At 53.2% G+C, this 13,137-nt stretch overlaps 6 protein-coding genes across 6 annotated transcripts; 5 read left to right on the plus strand and 1 right to left on the minus strand.

The window, feature by feature from the left end:
• Positions 1-59: 59 nt before the first annotated feature.
• Positions 60-1,204, plus strand: J4E78_007294 (uncharacterized protein; the record flags this gene model as incomplete). The annotated part of the gene is made up of 2 exons (XM_049367901.1): positions 60-299; positions 359-1,204. The coding sequence occupies 2 exons, from the start codon at positions 60-62 to the stop codon at positions 1,202-1,204; spliced, it is 1,086 nt and encodes a 361-aa protein (XP_049220222.1).
• A 185-nt stretch (positions 1,205-1,389) lies between these two features.
• On the minus strand, positions 1,390-3,222 carry J4E78_007295 (uncharacterized protein; the record flags this gene model as incomplete). The annotated part of the gene is made up of 1 exon (XM_049367902.1): positions 1,390-3,222. The coding sequence occupies one exon, from the start codon at positions 3,220-3,222 to the stop codon at positions 1,390-1,392; it is 1,833 nt and encodes a 610-aa protein (XP_049220223.1).
• Positions 3,223-3,789: 567 nt separating this feature from the next.
• On the plus strand, positions 3,790-4,962 carry J4E78_007296 (uncharacterized protein; the record flags this gene model as incomplete). Its single annotated transcript, XM_049367903.1, has 2 exons — positions 3,790-3,795; positions 3,841-4,962. 2 exons carry the CDS (start codon positions 3,790-3,792, stop codon positions 4,960-4,962), a joined length of 1,128 nt encoding a protein of 375 aa, XP_049220224.1.
• A 326-nt stretch (positions 4,963-5,288) lies between these two features.
• Positions 5,289-7,007, plus strand: J4E78_007297 (uncharacterized protein; the record flags this gene model as incomplete). The annotated part of the gene is made up of 1 exon (XM_049367904.1): positions 5,289-7,007. One exon carries the CDS (start codon positions 5,289-5,291, stop codon positions 7,005-7,007), a length of 1,719 nt encoding a protein of 572 aa, XP_049220225.1.
• Positions 7,008-7,622: 615 nt separating this feature from the next.
• Positions 7,623-9,447, plus strand: J4E78_007298 (uncharacterized protein; the record flags this gene model as incomplete). The annotated part of the gene is made up of 2 exons (XM_049367905.1): positions 7,623-7,627; positions 7,743-9,447. The coding sequence occupies 2 exons, from the start codon at positions 7,623-7,625 to the stop codon at positions 9,445-9,447; spliced, it is 1,710 nt and encodes a 569-aa protein (XP_049220226.1).
• Positions 9,448-9,717: 270 nt separating this feature from the next.
• J4E78_007299 (uncharacterized protein) lies at positions 9,718-12,435 on the plus strand (the record flags this gene model as incomplete). Its single annotated transcript, XM_049367906.1, has 1 exon — positions 9,718-12,435. The coding sequence occupies one exon, from the start codon at positions 9,718-9,720 to the stop codon at positions 12,433-12,435; it is 2,718 nt and encodes a 905-aa protein (XP_049220227.1).
• Between the last annotated feature and the right edge of the window lie 702 nt (positions 12,436-13,137).

A 13,137-nucleotide genomic window follows, 5' to 3' on the forward strand; every position in this document is an offset into this window, starting at 1 on the left:
GGAGGCGATATACCTAGGTACTGTGTAACGTCGCACTTCAACACCACACACCTATCGTGATGCCTTCTCAACGCGACTTAGAAGGCGGCAGCCTGCCAGATGAGCGCGCGCCCTTGCTCTCGCATGATGCCGCGCGTCAGCACACGCCCACACCATCGGAAAGCGACGAAATCATCGATCAACCGGAAAAGGCGGCATCCAAGACCTGGTATTATGTTTGGAGAGGCATTCTTGCCGTCTTCGCGATACTGGTCGTTGCTGTTTTCATCAAAGGCTGGATAGAGGCTGATGACGTCGATGTATGTTACCCTGTACTATCGCGTTACATACAAACTCCAAAAACTTACAGCATGCGTAGTTCGATCTCAAAGGCGCACTGAAGCGTGCGTTAGGTGGGGGTTTGAGTGGTGCTGCGGCGATGATACTGCAAGTGTTGCTGTTGATGCCCATCCGTACGATCATGAACTACCAATATCGCCATGGAACATCAACGACTGTCGCGACTAAGACTCTGTATGCAGACGGTGGTATAGGTCGATACTATCAAGGCATGGGTGCTGCACTCTTCCAGGGGCCCATCGCTCGATTCGGAGACACAGCCGCGAACGCTGGTATCCTGGCCTTGCTGCAGTCCAACGGCTTCTTGAAGCAGCTTCCATCGCCCATCCAGACAATCTTTGCATCTGCGTGCGCTGCAGCTTTCAGGATGCTACTAACACCAATCGATACTTTGAAGACTACCTTGCAGGCGCAGGGATCTAGTGGATGGGGTCTACTCCGGCAGCGCATTAGGACCGACGGCATCGGCTCTCTGTGGTGGGGTGCTTTTGCAACTGCAGCAGCGACCTTCGTTGGACACTACCCCTGGTTTGCCGTATACAACTTCCTTTCCGAAACCATTACAGAGCCATCAAGACAACAGATCGGATGGTGGTTACTACGGGCGGCTTTCATCGGTTTCTGCGCTTCGGTCGCTTCGGACACAATATCGAATTCGTTACGAGTTGTGAAGACATATCGACAGGTCAACGATACAAGGATATCCTACACCGAGGCTGCCAAGCAGGTCATCCGTCAGGACGGCAGATTGGGTCTTTTTGGACGCGGACTGAAGACGAGAATCATCGCCAACGGTCTGCAGGGCATTTTGTTTTCCATCCTGTGGAAGCTGTTCTTAAAAATCTGGGAAGACAAGACGGGTTGAGCGCGACTGCGATTGGGTCGACAAATTTGAGACAAATGAATTTCGGCATGACTACTGTAATGTGCGACTCATACGTACAACGAGACCTCTTTTTCGACGTGCGACACCGTCGCTGACATGCGCACTGGGGCCAAAGGTACCGCTTAGACATCTCCGTATCCGATACTAATCCTGATCACCTCAGCTTATCGCTTCGTCTTCTTGGCCATCTTATCCCCCGCATCGTTCTCATCCCGCTTCCTCTTCGGTGACGGTCGCCTGCTCTTCTTCCCCTCAACATCCAAGGCCGCATTCTTACCAACCTCAGTCGGGTCATCAACCGCAACCGACTCATCCACCTGAAACTGCCTCAGCTCGTCCTCTGTCACATTCGGAACAAACAAAACACCGCCTGTCTTCCCCTCCAAAAGTCCTCTCATATTCTTCCTCTCTGTGGCAACCTTGCTAACCCTGCCATCGAGCTTTCCCCGGATGGATGACACGTCGCGCTGCGGTCTAGAAGGTGCATCAGCACCGTTCGCGTCTTTGAGCACCTTGCCTTCGAAAAAGGCGTTGAAGGCTTCCATCACGGAGACTGGACCAGGGATCTTGATGACGTGGCCCGCATCGATGGTCGCGCGCAGCTTCCTGTGGAAGAGCGTCATCCAGGCGTCCTCCAGTGGTGTGTACGGGTATGCAGCCTTCTTGGTGCCAATTCCATGTTGCTTGAAAACGTCGGTGCGCCATTGTGTTATCGCGACGATCTGGGGCTTGGACTTCCAGTCGATGTCATCTTGCTCAACGTCGGTGTACGTGACGGTCTTGGACTCACCGGTCACGTTGTTGTGAAGCTTGATCGTAAGCTTGTGGACCGACTTGTTGCCCGTCCGCGGGGCGTCGATGTTGCCGTCTACCACCTCCCATCCGCTAGCTTCATCTGAAGAGGAAGCAGGGCTGGAGCTTCGCTCAGCTTTAGCGTCGACCTTGAGGTTATCGCGACCGGTGTCTTTCATCAATTTGTCTCCTGTGGCCGGCGGCTGGGTGGATGTCTTGGTAGACTTCTTTGGCGATGGCAAAGACTTTCCAGGTCCCGCGGACTTGCCAGGCGAGGAGCCGAAGACAACTTTGAGTTCCTTCTTCTTCGTCGTCTTGAGTTTGGTTTGACCACCTGTCTTCTTGTTCTCCGTCGCAGGGTCAGATTCATCCCCGTCCTCGACGTTGTTGATGTAGTTCAGGTAGCCGTTGTGCTTGAAGTACTTTTCGTCCAGTAAATCGTCGGTATCCTCCGGCTCTCTCAAAGGTTTCGCATCGTCAGCAGGATCAGATGGGAAATCCGCCACCGAGTCTTCATCGCTTTCGTCGGGTAAGTAGCCTTCGCGCGCTGCCGAGGGCTCGTCTGTGGGTGTCTCTTCGCTGAAGTCTTCGTCGAAGTCTGGATTGTTGATTGACCGCCATCCCGACTTCGTCTGGTAACCGGTAGGATCCCACGAGGATTTGTCTATGGTTATATCGTGGCCGGGGTTCTCGCCGAACGCTGGGTCGTTGATGGACTTCCATCCGGACGTGGTCGGGAAACCGGCAGGATCCCACGAAGACTTGTCTATGGGTTGCCAATCTGGATCGGGAGACGCCTCCGGCTGCCGAGGGGACGACCGCATTTCCTCCGGGATCATCAGTGCCTCCAATTCCTCCAAGTCTTCATCTTCGTCCGCTGTCTCATGGTGGTCTGTCTTCCGAATAGGCGTTGCCTCCTCCTGTCCACCAGTTTTGGTGGTATCGCGGTCTCGGGAATCGGGGACGTGGGTTGTAGCGCGCGGGAGTGGAAGGTTGCGGGCAATGTCAGCGTGACGCGAAGGGCGTGTAGAACTCCTGACAGTATTGTCAGTCTGGTCGAAGGCATCAACAGAGCTACCGGTCTCGCTGTACTTTTCCCGCTCGATGCTCTCCTGTTCAATGTCTTCTACAAAGGTGCGAATCCCTGTGTGGGGTGGAGATGATGGCGGCTCCATGTTAAGATTTGCGTTTGGTGTCTGGTCCATGGTGTGGGTTGTGATTGTGGTTGGGGTGGAGCAGTTGCGCTGGTGGTGTGATTTGCGGTCGGAGTAATGGGCAGTCCAAGGTGCAACGACTGTGAAGTTGAGTGATTCAGGAGGGGGTGCGGCTGCGGTGATGGTGAACGAATACTCTGGTAGGTCATGCTCTTTGCGAGTAGGACGTGTTGGACACCCCTTCCTTGTTTATGTCAGCACGCCGAACTACCGCACGGTTCTGGAGATGTATCGGAGCTAACCGTTGACGACACCGGTGTAGAGGTCACCCATCAGCTTGGCACTGTTTAATGCCGCTGCTTGCGCTTGATCTCAGTCTCGACATCTTCTCGCCGCGTCCGAATACGACCGCTGCACAGCGCCCCCTACGCTGTGCGCTCACACTTCGCTTGTACGCACCTCCGAGCGCCGCATCCGCATCCAAAGACACCCGTTGCATGCGCTGAACAAAACTTCACAGACGCCATGGCCCCAGCCAGCAGCAAGAACCACCCCCCTTGGGCGACGACTGAGCAGACCTCTGCGCTGAGAGCCCACGTCGTCCTTCAGCGGCATAAAATGGTGGTACCTTCAAGGATCCTACCAGACGACGTTGAACGCGCCATTCAGATCCTGGATCAGCACGACCCGTCAACAGCGAAAGCGGATGCTAAAGACCTCAAGCCAATTGATTACGCCAAATACGCGATCAACGACCACTTGCGGCCAATGGCTCTCGCAGCTGGCATGCACAACCTCCATCAAGAAGGAATAAAGAAGGGTAATCTAGTCGACCTACTGACAGACTGGGATTTACAAAACGTCCCGCTTATAGCGGCTCTGCTACCGCGCTCGGACAAGGCCACTAAATCCGCCATCCCTAAGCAGGTCGTTTCGACGCGGAAAAAGGCCGAGACGGGGCCCACGTGGTCGAAGAAACGCAAGGCTGTGCCAAATAAAGTCACAGCGGCTAAAAGGCCCCGCGGCAATGCCAACGCTCCTCTAGAGGACTACGATATCGAAACGGAGGACCGAAACGAACCAGATGACGGCGACTCCCTTCCACAAACTGCTGTCGAGGGCAGCACGCCAGCTCGAACACTGGCTCAGCCGCGAACGCGTCTCCGCAAGCCTCGAAACCTTCAGCCGCTTGCTACCGAGACGGACGTCAAAGTAAACAAGGGCATGGCTGCACTGGCGCTGAGGGAGTTTGGGGAACACAAAGGCGGTAGCACGGACGAGGCATTGACCCACAACCGCGAAGAAGACGACAAGAGGCCCGAGACTGATGTTGAAGAGGTGCAAGTGCCAGCTTCAGGGCGACATCGTACTAAACGGCAAGCGACTAGGAGCGGGAAAGGCAAGAAGAAGAACAGCAAGGCTGGCACAGCGAAAGAGTTGCTCAACAAAGATGGCACGCTAAAGACTGCTAAACAACTTGAGGAGGAGCAGCGTCTGAAAGATGAAGAGGAGGAAAAGAAGCTGCACGAAGCGCGCTCACTAGGTCACTACTCAGACCCTATCCTCGCAAAGCAATTTCGTGTCGTGCACAAGACAGTTCGTGCTCCCCTGGATGGACACATCCGACCTGGTGTCAAGCCTGCACCTACTGATCAACTGGGCTCCTGGCGTCTGCACGAGCGTCTCACGAATCAGGCAAAAGAAGAAGGCAAAGACCTAGATCTCTGGATGGGTGGCGGAGCGTCGCCATCAAGGAACGATTCCGAAGAGGACATCTACGAAGAATGGTAGGGCATGATGTTGGTATGGATGGATGGGCACACTAGTGTCGGGCGATAGCAAGCGAATACTTCACGTCAGGATGCTTTGTGTCGTGTCGCAGAGTCTTCAAACCCTTTGTTCAGGAACGGCGACGCAGGGATGATGAATACGACATATCCCTTTTGTACTCTACAAAAGCGCTCAAAACAAAGAACGTAGCATGAAATATCAGTTTCGTTCAACTAAACAGCTACAGCTTCGTCACGCTATCCTACTGAACGCTCCTGAAGTTTCCCACTTGCTATATCTCGTATTGTATTCCCCTTCCAGAGCTTGCCCCCTCTTCCCGACTGAAGATGCCGCCCAAACGCGCAGGACTTGATCCTGATGCCGCAAGTAGCGCAGAAGAATCACCGAACGCCCGAAGCGCCAGAAATACAGATAGCCCGAATCCAAGAGCGGGTAGAACATCGACGCCAGTATTGCAGAGCAGTAACGTGAGCGCCAATACCAGGAAAGGGAGACATGGCAACGGTCCTAGATCTGAAGATAATGCCAAAGAGTCCCAGAGGGTGTACGAACACTTGGAAGCACAAAGACAAGAACTCTCGCAAGAAATCAAAGACACGAAGGAGAAAGCCGAGATACCCGATTTTGAGGAACACCTTACAAACCGTGCTCGGGCGCGAGATAAAAATGCCGGAAATCGAATAGCTCTCGTTCGTGCGGCCAACAAGGCGGTAGGCGGGCAAGAGAAATTCGACCGCGTTGTACGCCGGGGAGCCCACGCCGCACGCACACATGCGACTGCCTTGTATGAAGACTTTCAATATTATCAGACGCCTGAGTTTCGTTCTCAGTATCTCCAAGACATTGACAAGGTGAAAGATCGGATACAGCAGTCGATACGGGATGGGCAGCCGCCTGGGCTACTCACAGGAGACGATGCTTACGATAAATTCCTACGTCCGATCCTCAAATCGCTTGAAGATGATAAAGTCGGTCAAACGGAGACACTCGATTACGACAACATGGGCCCACATCACCTACACGTTAGGATACCAAGGGCAAAGAGTCAAGCTGTGGGATTAGGTAGACCGCGGTTTCCGCCAATCGATCCGCCGATCAACCTGAAGCTTGATATTGAAGCTATTGAGAAGAGAAGGAGGGAAGTGGAGGATGAAAATAAGGATGACAAGATGGTTGAGTCACACTCAGAACGTCGAGCACGAGAGACCGGGCTTGCAGAAGGATTGCCCTCAGATAGTCATGTTAATGACGCATTAGCAACAGCGAATGATCTTAGCAGGACGCGACTGGAGAGTGGCCTGTTCATTTCAGCGGGCGAGACATGGAACGACTGGAAGACTTCCGACGAGCGAGATGCACCGAATGAGCTTTACGACCCACCGACCGAGGAGGAGATACCAGATGATGACAGCGAGTCTAGCGACGACGAGAACGACTTGTTTGCAATCAGTTACCGCGAATGCAGTGGTTTGGCAGGTTGTCCCCGTGGTGGCGGCGGTGGTGGTGGTAGCGATGACAATGATAGTGATGATGATGGCAATAGTGAAAAGGGGGAAAAGAAAGACACCAATGATCCAGGAGCACCAGCCAACCCTGCTGGTGGGCCGCCAACTGGGTCCGAATCTCGACCTCAATCGCCAAGAAAGAAAGCGAAAAAACATGACTACACGCAATACAATCGCCCACAAGTCCGTACAGCTTTGAAGTATCGAGAGCAAGCTCAGAGTGCTCAGTATGTTACGGAGCTCCACAAGCGTGCTAATGATTTTGACGACAACCCGAAACAACCTGGTACTATTCATCACTATATCCTGAAGGATCGGAGTGTCGCAAATCGTCTTGAGAAAAGGATTACTGAACTGGGTGAAGGTTGGTCGACTGAATATAAAAAAGAACTCAATAAGCAGAATAAGAATGGCGAACAAGTAGATACTGACGTATCCGAAGAGAACTCTCCCGCGTCAGCCGGGAAGGGGAAAGCTAAGAAGACATCTGAATCTAAGAAAAAGAAGAAGACGCAGCCAGAACGTAAGAGCAAGAAGTAGAACCCTTCGCTTATCTCTTCGATATTTGGCGAAAAGGACGACAAGAAGGAGCGTGGGCGTGTAGGTGCAAGCTTGGACTGGGGTGACAGCCGGTGCATGGCATGGAGATGCATGCGATGCTCTTCTCGCGCTCGATCTCGCAGTCTGCTAGAATAGACCAAACTTAGTATAGTTCTCACAATTCCAGCACGTTGTGCTTCTTCATAGCGCGTGCTTTGCTTTGAGCAATCAGTTTGGTGTAAGTCGCGAAAGCAACTTATATATTCCTCAACCGTTAACTTACTGTAGTGTGCGACTTAATATTCTAGTTCTCTTCTATTCTATCTACAGTACTATAATAACGTAGAGCAAGATAAGCTACTTATAACTCCTAAAATACATAACTACTATATACGCAAAAGTTACTTCTAATTAAATAAGAGACATCGCAATCCTTAAAGTCTAAGCAATTAGTTCGAGACATGGACTACGCCAAGAGCCGAGTAAAGCTCAAGTCCTGTTGTATCTGACTGCCGCAGTGTTCCACGACGCTGCAGCTCGTTTGGAAGCTGATACAGAGCAGAAGGCTTCGTGGCTCACACTGTTGTCGAACATACTGTTGTCGAACATTGATTGATGACGTACCCCCAATCCGGTTAGGGTTGCGCTGTGTAGGGTCAGAGCGGGACGTCGCACGTGAGGGACGCTTCACCTCCAGGGTTTGCTCGCAGCATGGTCACTCACCCTGGGATACAGGCTCGGCAACTTCCATCGCAAGCGTATCATTGGCGCGACTCGCGTGCCGTTCCGCATACGACGCGACCCCAGTCACGATCCTTGGCGCACACCTCCGCAGCCCATCTCGCTCCGACCGCACGACCCCACCGCACCAAGACAGCGCCTACAGAAAGACAGCCGGCAGCGCGCGATACTGCACACGATGGCGGACGACTACGAGAATTGGCCGGTGAACGTCAGTTCGGGCAATAAGCCAGCCCTTCGACCGACGCTCAAGAAAGCCGACGACACACTTACAAATTTCAACGGTATATCGAAGGATGCCCTTGTGGGGATCTTTCTGGACTTTGATAACAGAAACTATCCGCTGTCTCTGAGCGACACTGATATCAAGGACAAAGTGACCGCCGCACAGAAGGCTAAGTTGAAAGAAGAGGTGAATAGGCAGAAGGAGATCGCGAAGCTAAATAAGAAGCTGAAGGAAGAGGAACAGAAGGCAGAGCGAGACAAACAGCGTAGCGCGAACGCAGCAGCAAGGTCTGAATTAGAACAGAAGAAAGAGACGACCACGGTGAGGCCTGCGAAGACTAAGGCCAACGCGCAAGAAGATGAAGCTACCCCGATCGACGGCGAAGCAGCGCATCGAGATCAAGACGGTGATGTGCGTATGGCGGGAGATGAGGATGCGGCAGAGGCACCGCCATTGGTCGATCCGACAGCGGAAGCGGTCTCTAGTCCCGTCGACGGCGGGGGCAAGCGCAAGCGTCCTGCCACAGTGAGTTCATCTGACACCAAGCGGGCACGTACCGACCGACCGAAGACATCGTTAATCGTGAAGTTGAAGTTGCGGACTAAGGATGGTGTTGCGACTGGCGGCATGCAGACTGCGACACAAGTAAGTGAGACCGAGTGCGACAAGATCATGGCTCTTGCTAACGACAATGCTCAGGGTCTTGGTGCTCGTAAGCGTCCGAGACAAGCTGCTGGAGACACGCGCACAGCAAACACCCGGCGCACCCTTAAGAAGCCGGCTTCGAGGCTACAGCATGGCGTGGCATCTCCTCTTGAGCTCGCAGAATCCATGGAAGGCAGCAAGAACAACCCTGGCGATACAGGCGCTCAAGGAGTGGGCGATGTATCCGGCATCGCCGCACCCGCCAACGACCCTGAGCAAATCCCGTTCCGACGCCATCCGCCACGTACCAACAGAAATTTGGCGAAAGCGCCAGCCGTAGATGAGGCTGTCGCTTCTGATGACGGTTCCGATGAATACGAGCAATCCTCCGAAGAAGCTGCTGTATCCAAGGCGTTGTCGGTGGAGGACGAAGAAGGTCCCGACGCAGATGGACTGGCAAAGAAGACACACGTGCCGGCAGGAATACTGCCCCTTGACCAATGGGTTGACGAAGACGACTACTCGCACTCTCCATACGATGAGGTTGCAGCACGGACCATAGTTGCCGCGAAGAGTGGCAATCTGGGTTCCAGTCGCGATCCCAACCTCGTCAAGGAGTTCAAGGGTACCCACAAGGTAGATGGCTATATGCACATTCCTCCACTCTGGTTAGCGAAGAAGATGAATCGTGACCAGTTGGGCGCCGGAGAACGGGAGTTGTACGACGTGCAGAAGGAAGAGTGGGAGAGACAGGATGCGATCATGGCTGGAGTATCTCCTCCAAAGAAAACTGCTCGACCTAAGCGGAAAACCTGGCATGATGAATAAGAGAGAACATGTGGAGCAAGCCACCATAGGGGTCAGTTAGGAGTACTCTTCGGGCCTGGGTGACCACGACCAGATGTCGGCATGCATACATAGCTCTTTGTTTAAAGCGGTAGTGCGCGCATGTGCCCTTTTCGGACACCTGTACCTAACGAGCGCGGCTTTGTTTGAAGGTGGGGCAGAGATTTCGCCGAAGACGGTCAATAGCTCTTTGTTTGGACTGTTTTGTCAGTCAACGAAATGGTACAATTACCATCAACCCGTTCTCTTGCAATGCCACGGTCTGATCTTACGCAATTTGATGCAATCGATTTCGACGTCCAGCTGAACAATCCCGCATTAGCCCACGTCGAGTGCGACCTTCCCTACGAGAATATGGCTAAAAGGAAACCACGCGGTAACGGTGGTTCTGGACAGGATGGCAAACAAGAGAAAGGGGGGAAGAAGAACGGTACTGGCAAAGCTGATGAGGCACCAAGGGCAGCGGAGATCCGAAATAAATACATGCCACACCTGGTTTTGGTGACTACAGAGCCAGGAAAAAAGAAGAAGTTGCACGAAACATGGGAGTCCATAAAAAAGAGCCTTGAATCCTGGCAAGAGCTGACGGCGAAGGCAAAGGATTGGGAAAAGGACCACGCTGCGTATTACGAATTTGAAGCGATTGAAGCGGAATATAACGCCAAATTTCAAGCGCACCGAGATGCCCTAGATCTCGAAGAACAGCAGACTGGTCATCGTCGTGGGCATTTACAACAGACCAAAGACGCCAAGAAGGCGATGGCGCTTGCACAACAGGCCTACAAGAACGTGAAGAAGGATAAAGATAAGAAGAGATTTGACAGAGTGGAACGCCGACAGAACCACGATTGGACAACGACCGCGCAACAAGTACTCGAAGACTGGCTCTTCTATCAGGAGGCCTCCAATCGGCGAAGGAGGGGGCGATATCTGGATCCGGACGAAAGAATGCTTGCGGAGGCGGAACGACTGCAGCGGAAGCTCACATACAAGCTCGAAACGGGAGGCACCGATGGTGGTTATTATGACTGGCTGCACTCGTTACTTGAACTTTACGACTCAAGAGCCATTGGCGGTCAAAGCTACAGACAAGGTTTCGAAGATCATCTGGGAAACCAGATCCGGGATATGAGGAACAGTGCAGGAGCTATTCCTCGCGTCGGGCCAGGTGAACTTCGCCTGTGGACACCGATGTACAGGCGTCGACTTGTTGGCTTGCGTCGCTCAGGGGAAGACGACGCTGACAGCGATATCCCAGATGAGATACCGCACCGATTTGAACTGGATGAGGCAGCCATTGAGACAGAGCGGGCAAAGGTGGACAGTAAAATAGATAGCGAAACGGAGAATCTCCTATACACCTCGCATGAGGAAAGACGCCAGGACGAAGTCACACAGTATAAGAACGATAGGCCTAACACTTCGAATGTACGGGAAGTAACGACGTCCAGTGGAACCATCATTGAAGACAGGTGGGGACAAATTCGGACGGAACAGGGCCTGTTCATATCTGCACGGGAGAGCTCATGGGACTGGCTGACTTCGTATGACTTGCTCGGGCCGGTGAAATCGGGCTGGCACCCTGAGACAAGCGCAGTCAGAGACGATCCAGAAGACTTGGTATATCCTGAGAGTGGAAGCGAACGCGGCAGCCAGGTGGATGCACCACAGGCTTCCGGTGATCAGCCTACTGGTGAACCCTCGCGCGATCCTATCGGCACTAGAGCAGAGAATGGCGAAGCTGGCATCGAAGAGGGTCAACTTCGTCTCCGAAAAGAGAAGAATGGGCGCGGGAAAGGGACAAGCAAGCCCGGTTCCGCCTCGCAGTCATCCGGAAAGGCCTCAGCAGGTGGTGAGCCGACTAACGACGCGACCATACTCGAGAAGCCAGTAGGCGAAAGCCGAAAAGCCGGCAAAGCGACCATCAATTACCCATACCCCGCCAGAGAGTTCTGGAGAGATTCGAAACCATTCCAATTGGGCGAACGCAAGTTCGTAACCACGGAGTGGGCGGAGGAAACGACCGGTCGCCGCGAACGACACACATACCGAAAGCTACAGCATGCCTCACCTGTCAACTCGCCCCCTCAATCTCCAGTGTTAGAGGAAATTTCAGATGCGACCATACCCATGGGCTTCCCCGAGACGGATACGCGAGCTGTCGCTCTAGAGCCAAGATCTCGCAGGAAAATATGTCTTCTGAATCCCAAGAGATGCCGGGCATTCTGGCCCCACTCGTTAAACGAGTGCTGGATACCATACTCAGAGCGACCGACGCGACCTGAAGAACCTGTGAAGTGGCCCATCCAGGGGATAGATGCACCCAAAGACGTGATCGAAGGGGGTCCGGATGGATACGTGCCGGCACTAGGTATACCTGTATACCGCTCTAGGCTATACGACCACTACGGACTGATGTCCCAGAGCACACCCAAGGACGATGCCCCAGCGCGGCCCATATGGCCTAGGATTGGAATACGAGTGCCGTATGAACCCATGACGTTCGAAGACCTTCGTCTGTGCAGAGAAGACGGGGGCAAGGGTGAGATGGAGCCGGAGGCATCAAAATCTGCAGAGCCCGTGGAAGTTCCGGAAACATCCAACCAAGGAAAGATAGGCAAGATCCTGGCTCCTGATGCGCATCTAAGAGGTGTCCATGAGGTCCGGTCAATGGCGGTGCCAATTATCGAGGAACCACAACGGCCGTGGGCAGATCCTGAAGAAGAGCCTGATGAAAATGACTCAGGCTCGGGCTCGGACACGGACGCGGAATCGGACGATGAAGGTGATCTATTCCATGAATCCTACGTGACAGGCTCCTTTCCAGGTGGCCTGCCCGCCCCCGTATCACCGCCAACGGAAGCCTCGGAGACTGCCGCCCCGGAAGAAACAGCTCCAGCAAGTGTTGCCCCAGAAGCTGCCGTGCCTACAGAGGACGATCAAATGGATAATGGTGCCGAAGATCTGTAGACACAATACCACCGCATGTCGGTTCAACCACAGGTGTGTAGATGTCGTAGTGTGATCTATGATCATTCGCTGATCGTAGCAGGTATCATGTGCAGCGTCGTAGAGTATTGATCGGGGAAGGGAGCCTAGCTGGCTTTCGTTCGTCGATGCGCGGGGGGACGCGTCGTCTTCGCGTTATCTCGGTGGGCATGATCTCGCTGCCATGGAAGGAGAGGACTGGAACAAAACTGTACCCATATTGTGAGGTGAATTCAGTGAGACATCAGTGCTCGTAGAGTTGTAGCATCGGGCAATCGTTGACGTTTGTTGGCCGACGTGTAGTACTGAAGTTTGCAGTCGCGGTTTGAGGCCGGATTTGTGCTTAGTAATCAATATGCGTCATAGCTCAAGTTTTCCAGCGAACCTCGGAAACCCCATCCCTCCCCTGACACAGCCTCCCAGCATCAAGGACATCGACAGTATGTCCGGATAATCAACCGAAATCCGAGCAATTTAGCTGAATTACACGACAATATAGTGTGATGTTAGGGTTCAATGCACCCATTAATGACCCGTGGCAGAGTGAGTCGCACTTATTCCATTTATGGACCTTAACACCAGGAACCAGATTTGCCACTGTATTCTCTTTGATTCATTAAGTATGGAGGTGTTCGAAAGAGTCGTTACTACAAGAGAGTGATGTCGATATGCGTACACACTACG

Source organism: Alternaria triticimaculans (assembly GCF_023758025.1).
Source record: "Alternaria triticimaculans strain BMP 0046 chromosome Unknown scaffold_11, whole genome shotgun sequence".
Classification (NCBI taxonomy): domain Eukaryota; kingdom Fungi; phylum Ascomycota; class Dothideomycetes; order Pleosporales; family Pleosporaceae; genus Alternaria; species Alternaria triticimaculans.